Below are 22,823 nucleotides of genomic sequence, written 5' to 3' on the forward strand. Positions count from 1 at the left end.
TATTTATTAATTAGACATATGATAAGATTAATGGATTAGGTAAAGGCTGATAAGAAGTAAATGCCATAAAGCTGACTAAAAGAACATCAGACATATGATAAGATTAATGGATTAGGTAAAGGCTGATAAGAAGTAAATGCCATAAAGCTGACTAAAAGAACATCAGCACATAATAGATGCATACTCTACATGCAGCATATCACAGTAAAGGTATTTCCATTCGGATCAATGTATTAGATCAAGTCATATACCCATCTTCATTACATTTCACATAAATCATTAAATGTATCCAATAGTATAGGCTGTAAATTCTTGCGATAAAGAGAATGCAGCTACGTATTGGCAGCAAAAAACCAACAAACGAAAACTCCCTTATGGACTTTAATGTTTTTTATGATACGTTTATTACGTTCTGAAACCTAGCTAATAAAATCTTCCACAAAAAGTATACATTTTCCATATATCGATTTTAACACACTTAGTGAGATATATGTTCTCTTATTATAGCATACCTTAAGTAGGACCATTTTATAGCAATAATCATTTTAAAGTTTAGTTTTCATAACTGGCAAATCGAATTTCATAACAAAATGCTCCCGTCTTGTGATATTTGCTTCTAATTCAAACACAGTATCGTGTTCCTGATATGCATTATTTAAAGCTCTGAAGCATGCAATCACGTTATTTGTATGAAATATAAAACGGGCATGGTACAATTGTCCAAACATTTAGAAATGGTTTATATCAATAACTTGTATCGACCATAACTTATCAAACTAACTGAAGTGTGTTAGCACTAATTTGTCAGCACTGTACTGTGTTGTCATCTAAAATGCAATATAACGCTTTGAATCGTTTCGTGAATGCGTCATTTCATACTGTAGAAAAAAATATAATAAATAAATATAAACAAATATTTTCGTATTGTGGCCAGTTGATTATAAACAATGACACTAAAGGTTTGGTATTCCCCTGATATATAGCAATGACAAAAAGGACATGTGTTTACCTCTGGAACCTTCCAAAGCTTTAATTCTTAGTTTGGAATATGTACATTTTTCATTCTAAACAATTAAGCAATGTTTAGACATGCCATTGACCTAATATAGAGATTCGACAATAAATTCACTTAACCTTTAATATTGAGCGGATGGTCGTTGATGCCACGTGATCAATTTATTAAAGACAAGCAGGTTACTCCATATTCCTGTAATATAATTTGATCGGCATTTTAGTAAAACAATAAAACCACGTTACATAGCCACAACTATAACTGTCCATTTGCAAATAGAATACCTCCTGTTTTAACACAATTTGCCGGACACTTCTGCTGTTAAATGTAATTTACAACTGTTAATTAATCAAACAAAACTGATGCGCTGAGTATACAAACTCTATTGAATTGCCAATAATTAACCATTAGTTCATTTGTTTCCAAAATATTCCATTGATTCGCTGTCTGGAAGATTATTCCGAAATAAAACGAAACTATAAGAAAATATTATTTTTCCTTCTATACTTGAAAATATATCAGGACGTAATAAGTGGACGATAATTCAGACAAAGCATGGCTAAATAGATAAACCTAATATTGAAAGGAGGACTTGGTTCTTTTAACCCCTTTGTGAGATCGGAAGAGATCAGCATATATAATGTCTTTAATGTAACAAGATAACATCAGATCATAACACCAGAAGAGTTCAGAGATGTTAATCTGGCAAATGAAATTCAATTTCTGTCTGTAATAGGATCTATAGCAGATGTATGCAGATATGGAAATTCGTTTATCGTAAGGTATCGTGGGTAATATCTACTCTTGGCACTGCTGGTGAAACAGAAATAGTGTTATGCTTTCACTAGTATGCACATTGAAACACTGATAATCTTTTAATAATAATACTAATCATACTATCAACACCCATAACAAGTAGAACTAAATTACCACAAAAACTTGTTGATGTAGCACTGATTTGACTGCATACTATGCAGATATTTATTTTTATTGATCTTGTAATGTATATATCTTATTAAAATTTATGAGCTTTAATGTAATGACGGTTTGTAGGTATCATTTTAAAATTTGAGAAATACTTTTTCCGAAGACTTACATACCGAATCTGTTTGATATAATAGACTTATAGTTATAAATCAACCATACCTTCATGATCAGATAGTCAAACCGAAAGCGTCGTGATGTCATACAATGTACAAATTGATGTAGAGGACGTTCGAATAGAGACAATGAACTAACGTAAGCAGAGGATCTCATATGACCGACAATTCGCTAAGAGATTGCTAGAATTGTGCATCCTGTAAATTCATTAATACATTTTTCAATACATTTACCTGAATTATACAATAATGTTTTGTTATACATTTGTTTGCAATGTTGCGTTATAAGCAAATAAAGTTAAAAGATCAAAAATAGCATCACAGATAAATTATCCAAGGGAAAATATAAACTTAATTACGGACACACACACACACACACACACATTCTTTAACTTTCAGGATATTGTCTAGGTCTCAAAAATATGCCACAGAAAGGGAGTGAAACAAACATTTAAGTAAAAACGAAAATGTATTTCCCTACAACCCAAAGTGAATATTCAAACGACAATTACACTATTGTGAATTATATTCCGAATAATCCTAAATGTCTTATCAGAGGTCCAAATATAGAATATCCCGAATCAGTTATAATAGTTTTGAATGTCAGATATACAAAAAAATCTTTGCGATCCAAAATCACTCTAAATTGTCCAGTAAATTTAAAAGTATGGTATTAATCCAAAAGTGAATGATCACATTAGTAACTCCAATGAATATCTTAAATACATAACACATATTGAATTCTATCTGCTTTAGACATCACGGCCATAAACTCAGGATCAAAAATGGATTACAACAGATAAATCTAAAACATAAATGATTTATTTGCTTATCACATCTCTATTTATACACATTTTTACATGAGGTATATCATAAGAGACTATCGTGCAGACTATGGTCTAAATATAACAAGACTATCTTTGAAGTATCCGTTTATGTATGACCATACTTTAATGTACGCGTTCTAATCATGGCAGAAAGTCAAATACACATAATAGATTAAATACACTTGTCAGTATATTCACAATTTCTCTGAGCACATGCTTATGACTCGAAGCAAAATAACGTCTCTGACTGATGCTGCTTTACCTTGGCATTCCTAAATGATTAAGACTTTTCATTGAGAATTTCAGAAGGTATTATATTGTTTCTGAATTAATGCATCTAGAATGATGTCTAAATTTAGGTTAATCACTTTTTAAAAGAATGTCCTAAATTTACTATCGTATTGCGAAGTGGAACTTGTCCCCGTAATAATTATACATTATTTTAAAGAACTGCTCTTTATACTTGTACGCAACTCATCATGATTTCCAAAAGACTTTTCGGACAGGAAAATTTCCTTTACTAATTGGCATAACTAATTGCGAATATTTAATCCTCTTCCTACACACAATTATTGGCCTCTATATAACCCTATGCAATTTGATGAATCGGAATAGTTCAGACTGCTTCCATTTGAATGGTAAATAATTATTCCTGAGCATAATTATACTGTATCATGGCATATTGGACGGCAGGTTTGAAGGTATATAAATATGTTTCTTAATTAGTACGTTCGTTGTCAAGTTTAACTTGTTTTTGTAGGAAATGATAGCTAAGGTTGTATGGAAAAAATCATAATAGCTATATAAATTAAACTATGCCGGTCGTTCGATTTTATTAGATACTATATATTACCGAAATCGACATATTCACAGAAACTATATTTCCGTTTCAATAAATGCAATGTTTGTTTGTATTTTGGATTTAAAACCATTTTGAACATATTTTAGGCTGTATATGGCCGCCAGTATATATTGTGGGGAAAGACATTGGAAATTCCCTGAGAAAGAACCACCGACCCATAGGAAGCTACTGGCAAGCTTTTTTACATAGCCAGGTTGGACCAGCCTCAGACGTCACTGGTCTGTAAAGGATTTCGCCTTAGACCACACGTCCACCAGCAGACCTTCTGCAAATGCAATGCTTTATATGAAATTAGCAGTTACTGTGACATATGTATCGCCTACATTTGTGAGGAGGCATGTTTAATTATGTGTTCTGTTTTAAGCAGAGCCTTTATTGTAAACGGTTTTGCGTTGTTATATTCTAGATTAATACTTGTGCGGAACCTTTGAATAACTGAGAATTAGTATCACTTGTTATGGGATCCTGACAATCATTTAGAACCAAAGTAGCAATAACTTATTTTGTGTAAGAGACCACGACAGATTATATAGATTTCTACACATGGTATTTACATGTGATGGCAATGTTGTTGGATCTTAACAATTCTTCACGATATTTATTTTTCATGCCGTTCGAACATATGGGAGCGAATTCGCATGGAACATATTATATCAGGTAGATAATTAATGTTATAATTGCATAAAACAAAACGTGGACCTAGAAATTAGGACCCAGATTAATAGAGTTGATATCAAGGAATCGTGGACAAGCTGCTCATCTACGTGTGGGAAGGGCATTATTCACAGAACTCGTACCTGTTCCAATCCCACACAAGCAAATGGTGGTTTCTACTGTGTTGGAGATGCGTTGCAATATAGTGAATGTCAAATCAGTTCTTGCACAGGTTCGTGCTGCATTCCTTTAAAACCATTAACCATTTAACAATACTCATTTAAACATTTGCTAAAACAATATAATACAGGAATAAAGGTAGCATACTCATTGCAATAAGCTTCTTGACACTTTACTTCGTAAATAACCAGGCTTTCAACAGGTGATGGAGGTGACTATTAGCGATTGTATTTCATTGCGAATACATTTGAATGCCATACGATCCACTGTTAATACTGTATCAATTCTTATAAGTACAAATATATTTAATAATGAAATCATTACATATATATGTGGATGCACTGCAACAGTCTTAGATATTGCTATTCAATGATATTAAAGTTGTAAATAAAGTAATCTGCGTGGATGCAAGGCTTAGCATATAGTAAACATCGAAAACGGCATTTCCTCGAGCCATTCTTTTGAAAGTAATGTAAAGTAAATTACATTCACATATTCTCGATATAAACACTTGGTAAAGCTACTTATATTTACTCGTAGTGATGTTAAACACCAGGCAAGACGCAATTATATAATATTTCGTCATATCAATTTCTTTTTTCTCAAAGTAAACGGGGGTTGGGCATTATGGGGATCATGGTCGACTTGCAGCTCCAGCTGTGGTAATGGCATATATCACAGAGATCGGACTTGTACTAATCCAGTTCCGGCTAATGGTGGACAGTACTGTAACGGACAGCCTACAGAGTACTCCGTCTGTTTGATTCAATCTTGTGAAGGTGGGCATGAGGTAGAATTCAAATTTAACTTTAGAGTAGATGCTAATTTAGTTCAGTATAACGGGTAAAATATTTTACAAGACTTCAGAGATATATTTCGTATTCATTATTGCATATAGATTATTTACTAGACTCAAAAACAAGCATTGAATTAAGTATTGCGTATCGTGCGTTGAACTTATCATCAATATATACAGAAAGCATACTTACGGACGGTCTTATGATAATCGAATCATCGATATTACTAAGATGGCATTTGTATTTTATATCTTTTCGAAAGTTAAGGTAGTGTTACGATTGATTTATTACGTACCCGATAGGCGAGGAAGCAAATTTGTGTGATTGTATTTCTTGCTAATACTTTACCAGAACATAGATTAAACATTGTCAATTTAGTATTAAACGTTGCAGGAAAAGCACAATGATATAGTGGATAATTATCTTTAAATATCTGTGAGACAAATGGTATTTGTAAATGGTAAAACATTTTTCCATACTTTATAATCTATATAACTTCAGAGCCAACATTTGTTACAGATTGCGTGCCCATGATCTCAAATCTCCCTATTTAGGATATTTTATTCATTGGTCAATTACGTTTGTTCTATCCGATATATTAATATAAATATGTGTTTTTTATTACAATGTTGTATTTTATAGCTTGAAAAGATTGTGTATATTTAATTTATAGTAATCAGTATTTTTCTTCATGATTACATATTATGTATAATTGTAGGTTGGGCATTACCTTTTCCAAAATCAAGTCCATTGTGTGCTTGACAAGTAACTTTGAATTTGTGAACAAATAATATATAGTTGATATTTATATATGAGTGTGGTATAAATATTAGGATTTGTATCAATGGAGATAAATATGTTTATTTGTGACTGGGTCTATGATATTGGAATTCATGCCATGAAGACTTGCTGTACCTGATGTTTCCAATCTTCTTTATTATAATTTTACTAATAGACATTATCTTGCTGACAACTTAGAATTTTCTAGAAATGAACTTTTGACCCTCATACTGTCTCTAATTTTGCTTCTTAGCTTTTTATATAATTTTATTTACTTGGAAAATTATTCATTCTTGCATTCAAAATCTAGTGAAGAATCAGTCTCATTGTTGTGTTAAGTTTGTCATTTGGGTGAATTATTTATTGAATTTATTATTCAAAGGAAATACAATGTGCTAGTCTGTAATATTCTTCGACTGGGACATTAACTTGGAATTAAAGCAAATTCAGACAAGAACACTGTTTGATTATATTATTGTGATGGATCAAAATAGTGTTAGCAAATCATCACAATACAGGTCATTGGTACTTTACCACGTCGGGACTACATACACAGCAACACGTTCGATTCAGTACGAACTTTATTCGTTTGGATATGTGATAAAACATATATGGCTATTTGGGACTGTATTGGCAATACTGTAAGATATTTTTAAATTTTCACCTCGTATTTCAGGGAAATACATGATTTGTTGAATTTAACAAACTTTATTTGTTTAAGATCTTTTATATTACATAGTTTAAGAGCATAGAGTCATACGAAGATCATCATTGAACTTTTATAGTGTTATCTTGTATTCGTAAAATTTGGGGACTCAAATGAAATGAACATACAGTCCCTTTCTGTAAAAGCATTTGCTACGACTCCATAGTCATAATCTTTGCAATTGAATATTTTAAATAAATTAAACAATAAGACTAAGACTAATTCAGCTGCGAATGTCAATGCAGGAATGACTAATTTATCAAATAAATGCATCGATATACAAAGCTAAGACACAGTACCAGAACAAGAATGTATCTCAATCTCCTCTTTAAAATATTAAAAAATTTCAACAGATTTAGGAATTTTCAACTGAAAAAGAAATATCCTACACGCAGATAGAAGTAAACAGGATTACATCCATTAATAGTGATCTAAATATTTAATCTACAATCAAAGAGACATATTATCTGCGAACTATGTTGTTTACAAAATCAATGTCACTGGTCAAGTAGACGATTACCTTGATTTTGGACTAAGATCAGTTGCAAAATGCAGAAGTACATACCATGTATATATAATTATTGAGAATCCAACAATATAAATTTAATATACATAACACAATTCTTTATCTGTTGCTTCTTAAAAATAGCCGCCGATGTAGTCATTAGTACATGATCTGAAATTGTTTGCATGTTTGTGGGGTTTTCTTAAGAAACATCTATTATGTCGCAGGTAAAGTGAAGTTTGCATGTGAAGAAATTTCGTAAACAACTGTTCATTCCTGTGTTATGATCAGTCATTGGAACCAATTATAGTGGTGTTCAGATATGATATGAGAAGAACTAAATTATTCGTTGGAATTACAAAGTGTTCATTTAGTTTTGTACTAAAACTCTACTTTGTGCGTTTTGTGGACTCTTGATTATATCAGTGTGATACGCGAAGGTCTTTACGATTATTGGAATTCATTCTGAACAATATGTACCTAACGACATGTGATAGGACTTTTAGGATCATTTGACAATACTGGTATGTCTTTTGAATTGTCACTTTGTATTCCTGGCAAATAATTTATTTGTTGATTTAGCTAAACAGGTTGGTTTCGCTTTATTCTGCAGCATAATTCAACATCGTAACTTGGCTAGCAACACACAGCCATATATATATATATATATATATATATATATATATATATATATATATATATATATATATGCGTGCGTGTTTGTGTGTTACTTGCCATGTTTCTGGTTGTGCATGCCCATCCTATATGCACAAATTATTTATATATCTAAATGTGACATTAATCAAATTGAAGGTTATATATAAAAGTTTACATATTCCCCACACAAACATATATTATTTTTCATATCATTATTTCCTATGAAAGGAATATCGTTGCATACATTCTCAGCGTATGATTTATGGTATTTAGATAACTTATATATATTAACCCCATAACATCGATTTCATTTATCAGTCCACTGTAAAGCTGAATATCAGCACATGATTGATATATAACTTTCTGCCTGTTGTTAATTTCTGGATGTATGTGAATCACACCTTTATTGTCAGATTTAGCTTAAGCCACATAACCGTAACAATGAAAACGTTTGTATAAAGTTTACAATTTAACCGATAATTATTTTGTTTTTCACACTTAACATGGTGAAATGTACTGGAACTTAAGAACAATATAAAATACGCATCACAAATTGCTTATTTTTATCGATTAACCTTCCTTTAATATAAGCGGGTTTGCTTCCTTATTGGAGACAAAACCATGCAATAGCACTTAACACTAGCGTATCACATTACGGTTTTCATATTATATTATATGAGGTTTGGCCTAGTAAAAAATCATATAGATTTTTGACAAGTTTTCGTGGGGTGAGCAACAGATGTAATGTAGCTAAAGTTACAACAAGCTTTCAATGGATAATGTAATACCTTGGAAAAAACGGGTAGAAATTAAAAATTATAGAACCCCTAGCCGTGTGTCAAAAAGATATAAATATTAACACTTCATCAGCCTAATGTGCATGTTATCTTGTAGGCTAGCAAAGCTTATCATAGTAATAAATAAATGGCGTCATAATCACATCAAGCGGGCAATTAATGCAATAGAATTACCCATTGGCGAATAATTAATTGACACGCTATAAATATGAATCAACTATTTGCACGTCTTATATAAAAGATGAAAGACATTTCCTTCTTTATATGGATACGAACATAAAAAATTGCCAAGAAATAAGTTATCTCAAATTATTCATTAATATATACATAAAGGTTTGTTTTGCTCGAAACCCATATTGTTATCCGGCCTCAATTGACATGTATTATAATTCACACGAGGTCATAAGAGCATCTGTATTTAAATTACTTTATAGAAAGTGATCCTCTGCATGTGAAACTTCCTCAGCTACGCATACATCGGTTACATTTCGGAGTATAACTTAGATTGTTTTTATCGTCATTAGGTTGGTTATCACTGAAAACTAAACATTAGTCATTTCTTAAGGATCAAAAAACTTGTCAACGGATGCCATGTGTTTATCATGCTTGAGCAAACATCATAAAATAGGTGCCATTTTCTTTAAAGCCCGAGTTGGTTGTGGTTGTTTTTAACTGGAAATGTGAGAATAATACAAAATGTCATGTTAATTCGTGTTGAATAACATTCCATTGCTGAAACCTTGTTCGGTGGCAAAAATGTGCCACAACCTGCTTCTTGCCTAAGAATTATAATCCATGGGGAAGTATTTTCCTATCTCACACCAGTGATACTATAAAGTAGGCAAAGACTGTAATAAGAGAGCTCAGCTTCAGCTATTTAGTTCCATGATGGATGATAAGATCATATCTCTCTCACTCTCTCTCTCTCTCTCTCTCTCTCTCTCTCTCTCAATACTCTCCTCTTATAGGGGAGATCGTATAGAAAAGGTGGTATTCTGCCTCTCATGTAGGACTCAAATACCTTGCTTGATGCATACGACCTGAATGATGAGGATAGTGTGTGCTCTGCGCACCTCCCTCGAGAATGGGACATATCCTTGGTGTGTATATCAACTTTCAGTCTGTGTGATGGAAGTTGCTTGATGCATATTCAGTCAAGGAACTTTTAAGTGATGTACCACAAGAGATTATGTTGGAATGTAGCGGGAATGTGCTTTCATATATAAGTAAATGTATATATACCCTTTATCTTAAGGATTTAAGATGGTTTATCTATATATGATTTTTACACATTTTACAGATTTCAACATCTTTAAGTTGTATCGTTTATCTTGCATAACTTCATTTGTATTTTTACTTGGAACCTTTTATTTTCACAAACCTTGTGCAGTTTGTTATTCTCAAACCTTTACTTTTTTCCCCCAAGAATGTGACTGACACTGGAGTTATTGGTCTCATTTCCCAACTCAATATAATGTGTATCAGGTTTTTCTTCAGAGAGGATATACGAAATAAGCATGCAACTTGTCTTTGTCAAGTCACTGGCTTGTCTCATTTGGAAAAACTGATGTCATACATGGCACTGTGATGACAAAAACTTATGTTGCGCTATGTAATGACGTCTTAAAACATGGATAAGTTCTGTAAATAACCAGACCAAGCCAAGAAAGCTAATCATATCAGATTCTTGATCGTGTTCAGTCATATGAGTGAGGAAGTGCGTGCTCTAAATGAGCGCTTCAGAATAAAGAAAAACAAAAAGCAAGCACTAAATCAACAATTTGTGACGTCATTAAAATATATTGCATAGTGCCACCTTGGCATTCTTCTCTTATGTAGTGTTTCGGTTAGCGTAGAACATTGATATCCTCCATAAATACTGAAAAGACGTATAAAGTTATAAATCTGTAATAGGGACCTTTAGCTTACGTTGCATTCCGTAATACCCGCGTTCTCAATCTCATCAAGCAATAAAATAACGTGATAATTTGAAATAAGAGCTTGACATCAACTTTCGCGTAAAAGAAAATGCTTCCTAATTAAAACCTGCACAATTATGAGGTATATTCCGTTTCATCTCATGGGAACGTTAGTGATGGATACACCTACAAGGATCAAGAAACAAATCAACAAAGAAAAATACTTAAACTAAGTCAATATTTCCAAAGTCCTCAAATTTCACAACTGTCTAAGTTAGGTATATGACAGAAAGATGGACACAATCTTGGTGAGTGCAAAAATGACGGAGTAATATTCAAATAGTGACAAACACCGATGCAGAGTCATCTTAGTCTTTTCTTTGTATATCAAAATCCGTGTATTTTTTCTTCAAAACAATGCTATTTTTGTAAATCCTAAACGTCATGTGTTGGAAAAGAGTGTATTGTGTTCAAACTAGGATCAATACAAGGTAAAAATCAATATTATTTTTCTTGTCATCCACTTTAGGTCTGCATTCGTATGCAGCATTGGAGCAAGTGCGTTTGACAATGCAAAGTGGAATACATAGGATCAATAGTAGGGTAATGGTTGTCTAATTCCTGTTATCTGAAAAGATGTATATGAATTTGTTAGCAAAGTAATATTTTGGTGTCATGCATAATGCCATCATATTTAGATATATTTAATGATAATGCATATATATATATATATATATATATATATATATATATATATATATATATATATATATATATATATATATATATATATATCTTTATAATATCATACAGTTTCAGATTCAGTATAATATTTTGAATATGTAAAGTTCGTTTTGCCTAAAAGGTATTGGTACAAGATAAATAACCTTATCTTTATTTATTATTGTCGTGTGCACTGCGTGCTCAGCCATTTAACAACGTCATCATAAGCAACGTGCAGAACATACAGTCCACCGGGGAACTTTATCGATGTAAAGTTGTTCACAATGTGTGACATGGTCTGAAGAGCTTCATAGCAACAGGAAGAGTTAACGGCCTGGCCCCATCGGACCATGTTGACTGCACAACGACCCTGCCCTGTCCAAAAGCGGTTCAGTGTGGTCCACAGATGAAGTGGAGGGTTGAAGCCAGGAGGGCAGAAAGACGTCTCAGCTACGAGGAAGTAGTTTATAGCATCGGTTGAAGACCAATCAACACGCCATGCCAAATAGCTGTCACATCCTCCGGCAACGGACATAACCGGATTGGGCGTCTCGAAGTCAAGCGGACTGCTGAATGTGAGGTGATCTCCAGTGGAAGTTTATCACTGGCATAGACCTTAGCCAACACTTTTGTGGTTGCTTCCTGGCAACGTAGATGTGGAGGAGGAATATTGCTAAGTACTGGCAGTCATGCTAAAGGAGTAGGACGTAGTGTTTCAGAGATTATGCGCATTGTTGTCTTGAGCTATACATCAAATAACTTAGTGTGGGATACTCGAGCCCAGATAGGAGCGCAATACTCGTCTGTCGAATAACAGAGGGCCAGTGCTGATGTCTTGAGTGTCTGAGAACTAACGCCCTAGGTTGAGAAAGCCAGTTTGCGGAGTATGTTATTTCGAATGCTAAGGTTTGCTGCAGCTTTCTTCAGGTGGTTGTAGAATGCCAGTGATCTGTCCACAGTCACACCAAGGTATGATGGTGTCGGGTCGTGTTTTATTTCCTGCCCATTTAGGAGGATGCAAAGCTCACGGTACGCATTTGCATTATTAAGGTTGAAGACGCAATAGACTCTCTATGTTGCGCTTCGCTGTATACTCCAATTCTTGATAAAGTCCGTCATATCCTCCAGGTCCTTGTTCATTACCCCCTCAAGCTCAGTAAACGAGCGACTTTCGGTCCCGACAGCAATGGCATCTGTATACATGAACTTGCACGACTGTGTTACAGGTGAGTCATTGATAAAGACATTTAACAAACTTGGCGAAAGAACAGACCACTGTGGGAGTCCATTAGCCTGACGCCTCCACGAGCTGCTACTCTATCTCTCTTTCTGATGTGCACTATGATGTGCCTGTTGCAAAGGAACAGTTCAATAGCCTCAACTATCCAGTGCGGCAATACTCTGGAAATTTTCAACAGCTGCCTGCATGCCAGACCGTGTCATATGCCGCTGTTAGATCCAGAAAAACAACTCCAGTTTTAATGTTCCTTTGAAACCAATTTTCAACAAATGTAGTCAGGGCAATGCTTTGCTCGCAAATGCTACGGCCATGCCTGAAGCATGCCTGCTCAACAGTTATGGTATTCTCCAAGTCAGGGCCAATTCTTTTGAGAATCTTGGTTATGCATCGTGATAATGTACAGAATGAGGAATACATTATTATATGTACATTAATATTGCGTGCGTGCAACATGCACTATAGTTCTCTTAGCAGCTGCGCTATGGATACAAATTAAATACAACTGCATAGAAAATGAGAAGGGCATTGTCGATTCCACTTGTGTGTCGGGGATCTAGCATTGGTAAAGCCCTAAGTTTTGTTTCAGTAGAATTTCTGACTTTATTAGCTGAATCTTTACTACGTTCATAGTACAACATTCGTACAGCATTGACGAGTAACAGTATGGTCAATTTGCATCGGAATTAGACCTTTTAGAAGGACTCAAATTGAGATATATTTCGTTTAAAATTTTAATTACGTTATTTAGGTGGTATAATGTATAACTCATTTTATCAGTTCATTCGGAAATATAGACTAATTATTCGGCGATTACAATGCGATGTACGTCGAATATTAGCTTCATTATGAACGACATCCTAGATTTCTTCTGCACATCTTGAAGAAAAGCTCTTGTTACCAACTCTTTCCTGTTTTTTATATGCATTTTCTCCTTTTCCTACACCCAGATAAAGAAACAATGGATACCATTGTCTATCTGCTTTGTTTTAGATCGAGATGAACAACACATGGTTTTATTTTATATACATATCCATATGTTTGGATTAATAAAACTATTGTGTATCCGTTTGAAAGTTGATCTTTCCTTTATAATGGGTCATTTTTCAAAAATCTAGAGTATTCTTTAAACTTGAATGCTAACGGCAAGTATGCATTCAAAGCTGCTATATTATTATTATCATTATTATTATTATTATTATTATTATTAGTAGTAGTAGTAGTAGTAGTAGCGGAGTTGTATTCTATGACAAACAATTTCAGTGAATGGCGGATGGACGTCATGGACAAGCTGGAGCCAATGCCTCAGTAGCTTGAACTGTGAACCTGGTATTCAAACTATGACGAGAGAATGTACAAATCCTAGGCCCGCACATGGCGGAGTATATTGCGATGGAGATGCCATAAGTTACAGAGGATGTTCGGCAACTAGCGGCTGCAAAGGTATGCATAAAAAAGAAATTACGGAATACACATTGGTTAGTTAATAGCTCCCTAATAGTCTTCTCACCTGTATTAAGTTAGAAACATACAGATCGATCAGGATCAAAACAACTCAAAGACAGTATACTTCAAATTCGCACTCAGAATAATGACAAACCTTTAAATACACTGTTGTGTTATTGTGTTAAAACATAAGATGAGACGTCGTGTTCTAACTATCAATACTTTAATATATACAAGTGACTACTGTGAGGTCTTAATACACAGTGCTATCGAAGAGGCAGACGCCTGTAGATAGTACCAGTGGAGCCATGACTCATGCACAGAGGGTTCTGATTGGTCAGTTACACATGTATAATGTTACATCTCTCTTCTTACAAAGAAAAGGTTTTATTAACTTTTAATAAACTGTCTAAATGAATCACGAGCCATTATAACTAATATATCAAAATCAAGTTCGTCTTTGATAGCAATGCTTACAATGATCAACCAATAAAAGTCTGTGACAGACTGAGAATGCATTGTATATTTTTTAAAATATCCTGTTGCTTGTTTCATTGCTATTTAACGTACACAGCTGGTCCTTATCTTGAATCACCATCTGTGTTTATCAACAAAACCATACACTGTGCTACACTAATGACTGTTCTGTTAGCTGAGTCTCTCTTATCTGTGAGTACAGGATTTCATAACTGTTTCTTATCCAGGATATGTACATGTTTTAGGAACTGATATTACACTGACTCTATTATCTTTGGTTTTACTAGCCTACCAGAACGTGTGTAGTATCCGCTTTGCTGACAATCTTGTGGGTTTCTTGCGGCAGGCTCAGGCGTACTTCGGCTGAAACATTGAGATTCCACTGATTGTAAAATTGGTTTACTGGCATTTGCGGGAAGTGTTGCTGCTGTACACAGTGTGTTTTCAGTCTGAGAGAAGGGCGCATTTATATTACATTGTACGGGGTGTGTTTCATTAGTTTTCATGAGCTGACGTCTATTGCGACGATAAATGGTACCATCTTAGGTGCGAACTGAGTATGACCTTTCGTCGAGTTTTCTTATTATAACGGCAGGTTCCCAGTTTTGACCTTTGAATTGAACTCTGACTGATTCCCCTTCCTTAAGTGGTTTTAGTGGTTTTGCACTTTTATCATAATAATTCTTTGGTTTCTTCTTGCGAAGTGTAATTTTCTTTTTGACCTCAGCGGTGAAGGGTGTTTTGGGAATTAACTTTTCACGGGTTGTTGGGAGAATTGATCTGAGTTGTCACCCCATCAACAATTGTGCTGGTGAGAACCCGATATCAAGAGCAGTGGCTCGATATTCTAATATGCCTATAAGCGGTTCTCTGCCATCGGCTTTTGCTTTTGAGAGAATTCTCTTTACAGTTGGAACTTTCTCCACTAGGCCGTTCGACTGAGGGTATGTGGGACTCGATGTAACATGTTTAAAGTCCCATTCTTTCGCGAAGCTTGCGAACTCTCGGGAAGAATAGCGTGTTTGATTGTCGCTGACAACGACGTCCGGTATTCCGAAGCGCGCGAATATGCTTTTCATGTGATTAATAACAGTGCAACTTTTTGAGCTTGCTAGTGCCTTAACTTCAAAGTAGCGACTGAAATAATCTACTACAACAATGTAATCTTTATTATCCCATGTAAATAGGTCTGTGGCGACTTTTTGCCATGGATATTCAGGGACGTCATGGGGGATGAGAGGTTCCTTTTGGTTAGAACTTCTGCGCTCCAAGCAGATAGAGCATTTTGACACTAAATCGGAAATGTCAGCTGAGATTCTTGGCCAGAACAAGACATCTCTGGCTCTTTTCAGACACTTCTCAATACCTAAATGTCCCGAATGTACAGTTTCTAGCATTTTTTGCCTGAGGACTTGTGGTATGACTATTTTTTGACCTTTCAAGATTAACCCATCTACAACTGAAAGTGTATCTCTATAATTCCAATAGTCAATTATCTCTGATTGACAGCTTGATCTCTTTTCAGGCCAACCTTCAATTATGACCTGTTTCAGTATGACCAGTTGGGAGTCTTGTTCAGTAAGAGACTGAATTTCTTCCTTCTTACGATCAGATACAGGTAATGCTGATAACACCATATGCACATGCATATCTATACCTTCAGATAAGGTGGGGTGTGTATCAGATAAGAACTTACGGGAGAGTGTGTCTGCTACGGGTATGTTCTTACCTTGGTAATGTTTTACCTCTAGGTCATAACGCTGCAGCTGCAAAAGCATGCGTTGTAGTCGCGGTGGGGCTGCATAGAGGGGCTTTTTCATTATAGCGACAAGTGGAAGGTGGTCAGTTTGAACGTGTACCTTTCTCGCGTATGCATATTGATGGAACCGTTTGCATCCGAACAGTATAGCGAACATTTCTTTCTCTATCTGAGCATAATTAATTTCAGTTGTAGTCAAGGATTTTGATGCATAAGCCACGGGCTTATCATCTTGCATTAGGGCGGCACCAAGCCCATATTTTGACGCATCAACTTGCAAAGTCAGTGGTTTCTTAGGGTCAAAATAGGACAGAACAGGTCCCGGGCTTATAGTAATTATGTCTTTGACCTTTTGAAATGCGTCTATTTGCGGAGAGTCCCACGAAAACTCTACGTCTTTCGCTAACAGTTGTCTTAACGGACTGGTGACCCAAGCCAAATTTGGGGCAAATTTGGACAAGTAGTTAACCATGCCAAGAATGGTTTCTAACTCTGCGTGGTTACGAGGGGGTTCCATTTCTCTGATGCTGATACTTTGGCAGGGTCGGGTTTGAGACCTTCTGCTGATAGAATGTGTCCGAAGTACTGTAGTTCTGTAACACCTACTTCTAGTTTTTCCTCATTTAGCCGGATTCCTTATTCGAGGGAACGTTTGAGAACATTTCTCAAATTTGTATCATGTTCGTCGCGTGTGCGTCCGAAAACTAGTATATCGTCGCAAATCAAAACGATACCAATTGAACCTTCAAAGCTCTCATCGATCTGCCTTTGGAATTCATCCTGAGATGATTTCAAACCAAATGGGAGACGCAAGAAACGGTAACGGCCGTAAGAAGTGTTGAAAGTTGTGAGGTATGATGAGTCGCGTGACAGTTTTATTGCCCAATATCCTGACCGTTCATCCAATTTGGTGAAGTATTTTGCACCTGATAATTGGGGTAGGATATCGTCTAATGTGCGCATAGGGTAATGGGGACGCAAAATTGCTTTATTAAGATCTTGTGGGTCGAGACATACCCTTAGTTTACCCAATTGTTTTTCTACGACAACCATAGAATTTGCCCATGCTGTAGGTGATGTAACCGGGGCAATCATATTTTCGTTTTCCATGCGATCAAGTTCAGTTTTGAGTCTGTCTTGAAGTGCGACAGGTATTCTCCGCGGAGGGTGCACTACAGGTGTAGCCTTGGGGTCGATGTGTATGGTACATTCCCCAGGGAAAAGACCTATGCCGTTGAAGACTTCGGCATATTCCTTGAGAACAACTGCCTTAGTGAGGTGCGTACTCTTGTTACATTGTAAATTTGACATCTGTGTCTGAACAGAGTATGTAAATTTAGCTAAGCCTAACTCCATACAAGATTGTAAACCAAGAATAGGTGGTGCTTTCTTTTTAACAATGTAGAACTCAAGTTCATGTGTACGTTCAGTGCGCTTACACGTGAGATTGACTGTACCCATTGTACTGAATAATTTGCTGTCATATGCGGATAATGTGCTTAATGTAGGTTGAAGTGGATGTTTTATGCCTAGCTTTTTGAATATATGCGATGGTATGATGTTAACTTGAGAGCCAGTATCCAATTTAAAATGAATAGAAACTAAATTATGTCATACCTCTATCGTCGCATACGCCTCGCCATTGGCAATTATATCCCTTTTTACACTGTCAATATATAAATCCTCGTTTTTATGTTCATTGTTAATCACACTGACCGTTTTTGATCTGCACACTTTCTCAAAGTGATTGAGTTATGACACTTATTGCAAGTCTTTCCTTTTGCAGGGCACTTGTCCTGGCTTGAATGTGACTTGTATCCGCAGTGTCCACAGGTCGCGTTGACGCTCCGTCTGGAAGATGTGGTCAATTTCTTCTTCGGCCGTAGTTCTTTTGTCTTGGCCTGTCGTTGAATTGTCGCATGTACTTCCTGTCTGGCTGATGCAGACATGGTCTGGAGCTGCTCCTGGGCGTATTCATGGCTTTGACTGATGTTAATAGCCTTTTCCAAGGTCAACTTTTCACCTTCGTTGATAAGTTTTTCTCGTATCCTTGGTGACGATACCCCGAAGACAATTCTGTCACGAATCTTGTCGTCTTCGTCTTTGAGTCCTTGGCCAAGAGTTTCAATGAAGTCACATATTGGTCTATTGTCCTAGAGCCTTGAATTTCGTTGTTAAACTTGAATCTGGCAAAGACCTGATTTAATTTTGGTTGCGCGTGATGTTTGAATTTTGTAAAGAGCGTTGATGGGTCCTTTTTATCTTCATCCGTCAGAGTCCATGTGTTGAAAATATCTCTACCTTTGTCGCCTACCCAAAGTAGAATGTAATTGGCTTTGACCGCATCACTTCTTCTACTCATCGGTCCATTAAATATTAATTCACAGTGTTGTTGGAATTTAGCCCATGAGTTGGTAAGGTTGGAATTGTCCCAGTCCATGGTAGGGGTTGGTACGCCGGAAAGATCCATTTCGAAGGTATTAAGTTCGTATGCAGAAATTTCAATGTCTTTAAGGTTTTAAATTCGTGCAAAATCTTCCGTGGATTGTAAAGTTATTTTTTAAAAATATCCATTTACGATCCATGTGCTATTCCAATTATAATTAGTATCCCACTTCTGACACCATGTTGTGTTATTGTGTTAAAACATAAGATGAGACGTCGTGTTCTAACTATCAATACTTTAATATATACAAGTGACTACTGTGAGGTCTTAATACAGAGTGCTATCAAAGAGGCAGACGCCTGTAGATAGTACCAGTGGCGCCATGACTCATGCACAGAGGGTTCTGATTAGTCAGTTATACATGTATGATGTTACATACACTATACCGTTAATCCTGTTGGTGAGACAATACTTTAACAGTATATTAATAACACAATAGTAAAATACATAATTTCCGCAAGACATCTCGGTAACATAATTCTGAATACCACTTCCTCACATACAGCAAAACCTAATATTCATACGGAGTATAATACGAATGTGCATCAGAAACAAGAGCAAAATAAATGAATGAAATTTTTACCGCAGAAGAAAATGTTTTTATAATATTATTTGCCAATTATTTATTGGAGATTTATTTTTCCCCAGCACACTACAAAGGACTCAAACGTACATCGTTTAAAGCCAGCAAATTGAGTACAAAGGTGTATTTATCCATATTGGAGACAAAACAACAGTGCAAGTTTACAGGATATAAAGTAAACATTCAAGAAACCAAATATCTTGTAAACATTAAATAAAATGAAATGAATAGTTGAAATAATATAACCACATATCTGTGAAATAATGTCCTTGAAGTGTGAAGAACTTTAAAGCCCCAACTGTATTCGTTTCTGACAGAAACATTACTGTTAAAATTTTAATTTCAGTGAAGTGGTATATATTACATGCTAAATATTTACAGACTGATTTTAAATCATAAAGCCATAATGAAGCTGCAAATTGGCCAGAACTATTACTTGCACGGTGATCAAATGAGAATGGAACCTGAAATCAAGCTCGAAAAGTATCCATAACATGTTTATGGTTATTACGGTTATTACGTTGCAAACATTTCACTTTGGAGCAAGTTGAAAATTTCTTACTCAAGACTGTTCCTATGCGTTATGAAGAGCGTGCTGCTGATAGTACAACATTATTGAATGACATATAAATATACAGACTGGAGTCCACCTACTGGGTTTGGTAATGCCTCCTTTTCGGCAGCTGCTTGAATATGATATCGCATCGAAGAATGAAGCAATAAAATTGCACGCCATTCCATTGGAAAATTGTTTAGTTCATTTGAGCCATAACATTACAATTTTCCACGAATTTAACTGACAAATACACGTATGAATACATGCTTCAAAACACAAATTCTCAAGCATCTCCATAGTGACCACAAATTACAAGTACTAGCGTTATTAGTTAAGATAGCAGCTTTAGCAAGAAGGACATTAATATATTATTTTAGGGATCAATTTATTTTATATACGTCTATACAATGGGCACTGTTTAACGCACTGAGACGTGGATAAGTAAAATCAAGTAATAAAGCCTCCCAATAATGATATAATCTTACAAAATACTTTTTGAAATCTCAGAGACAATTGTGTAGACAACATGTCTCGCATGTACATGTCTTCGACACAATCTATATGCGTAGTTAACATAATAATGGTAATCGAAATGACGGCCAAAAAGCGTAACCCCCTCAAGACAATCATCAAATCAAAATTAGCAAAGTACAATGAAGACAAACGCACACTTTTAATGACTTGTACACATGTCAAATATTTGTATTACTTCATATAATACTGAATTTAAAAGCATTTCAGGCAGACATAGTTTCATGTACATTCCAATGGTACATTTGATCTTCAACGATTGTCTCAATCTGCCTCCACACAAAATAGCATAAACATATTATTCGTGTTCTGTACATTTTATACATTGCAGTATACCCTACATCTAAAATATCAACATTATGCATACAAGCTTGCAATGTGTTTTTATAAATGCTATTTAAGATTTGAGATGAAACTCATTGTGAATTAAACTGGGCAGTATGGATAGCAAATAGTCTGGGGCGGAATATCATAAACGTGTACCGGGTATAGTCAAATCGATATACCATTTTCATGTTAATTATCAGTTACGAAATTTGTTTTTTTATTTGCAGTACAATTAAATTACAAAGACTTGAACAATATAGACAAGAGCCAATTTAGTATACTATGTTATAAATGTTACATTCCGGGAAATTATGGCGGAAGGGACCTGATTGGAAAGGATATAAATGCTTGATTAATAATATGCCCGAACAAATACTCACTCAGGCAATGGCAATTTGGAGAGTGTAAACCTGTGGACGTCTTAAAAGGTTACAAACATAATTACAAGTATTGAGCAGGTACAATTCTCTACAGGATAAATGTTGGCGGATTATCTTAGCTTAATGATGTGAGGTGATAGATACATAGCACACATTTAGTGACTGAAGCTGACTATTTGTCAGCTTAGAGAGACACTGAATTTTTAATTTCAAATCGAATACATGAAGATGATGGCATGTAACTTGCAGCATCCAACAGAAGATCAACATATATATATATATGTTTAAGTAAAGTAGACAGCTGCCATAGAAGTCATCTGTAACTAGATGATACAAAGAGACTCTATTATTCAAGTAATGTAGTAGCATCCACGGCCAGGGAACTTGAAAGAACATGAGTCCGTCACTGCCACTGTTGGCGCTACGGTCATGCTAAGGTGAATGAATATAAATCAGTATTTCTATATCACCTAGGTAGTAAATAATACAACCCACGGTAACGCTGTACACGGCAACGCAACCCGTCCACATGTATATCCATATACGCTACACATAAATTGTCGTACACACAATTCAGTGACAAATGTATTTTGACTGATGTCCTTCCTAGTGTAACTGGTAAATATCACTAGGCCTTTCAAGAACAAAACTCTGAGTGATGGATGCTTATTATCTTTGTCTTTTATGGTTTGGCGATCCTGAGGGAAAAATACAAGTTCCGAACATCTGCACCATAAAATCACGTGTTCATTACAGACATAATAAGTGAAGGCTTAGCCTGCTGCACATGATTTTCATTTTCTTTTTGTGGGTATCAATCATATTTATTTCCATTCTTGTTGGATCACATATTACACGCATTTGGAATCATCTTATTATACATCAGGTTATCGGAGAATTTATAATCATGGGAAGTTATGATAATTTTATCTGTACAATACAATATTTAAGATCAAATGTGCTCTTATTCTGATTGTACATGGATTGTTTAATTATATGAAGGTATATATTGAAATGTCATTACAGCTTGATTTCATGAAGGTAAAATTCATTTTATATTTGGTATTATTTCATGCGCAATTCATCAGGGCGAGTGACGTTTACTTCACTCATTGATAGAACCTAATTATATGCATTATTTACTACATAATGTTTTACTTATAGATCTAATATTTGTATACTTCTCTAAACTCATTGCGCCAAATGTATCATTTAAAGTTCAAAGTTATTAGATATGTCTTGGTCTGTTCCAGCCTTTGGAAAATTAGATTGGTAACTTGCTGAGAGTATTTATAACGTTCTTTTATTGGCATGTCATTGTTTGTTTCAATATGTCTGAGCGAAAATACTCAATACTTTCATTATAACTAGCTATGGTAAACTGCCAGCTGCAGTCATCTGAAACTTCATAATGACTGTCGTACAAAATATCCAAGTAGCTGCTTTCAAAGTTAAACTAAAACCGCCCATTCGAGTTTTCTTCTCATAGTAAGTGGAAAGATGTTCTATATTTTCTTTCCCCAAAACATCTTCACATAGCGGATGTTTTTATTTCCTCACCC

At 35.2% G+C, this 22,823-nt stretch overlaps 1 protein-coding gene across 2 annotated transcripts in view; it reads left to right on the plus strand.

Moving 5' to 3' along the window:
• LOC149775592 (properdin-like) overlaps positions 1–22,823 on the plus strand; it is a 163,460-nt gene that overhangs the window by 20,095 nt on the left and 120,542 nt on the right. The window contains exons 12-14 of one of the 2 annotated variants that reach the window (XM_089943704.1): positions 4,505–4,687; positions 5,244–5,414; positions 14,020–14,199. In XM_089943704.1, coding sequence (XP_089799830.1) covers positions 4,505–4,687; positions 5,244–5,414; positions 14,020–14,199 — 534 coding nt within the window. The remainder of the gene's footprint in view (positions 1–4,504; positions 4,688–5,243; positions 5,415–14,019; positions 14,200–22,823) is intronic. The other variant, XM_089943705.1, reaches the window with a different exon arrangement.

The sequence above is a fragment of the Sinohyriopsis cumingii genome, chromosome 19, assembly GCF_028554795.1.
Source record: "Sinohyriopsis cumingii isolate HCF-2022 chromosome 19, ASM2855479v2, whole genome shotgun sequence".
Taxonomy (NCBI): Eukaryota; Metazoa; Mollusca; class Bivalvia; order Unionida; family Unionidae; genus Sinohyriopsis; species Sinohyriopsis cumingii.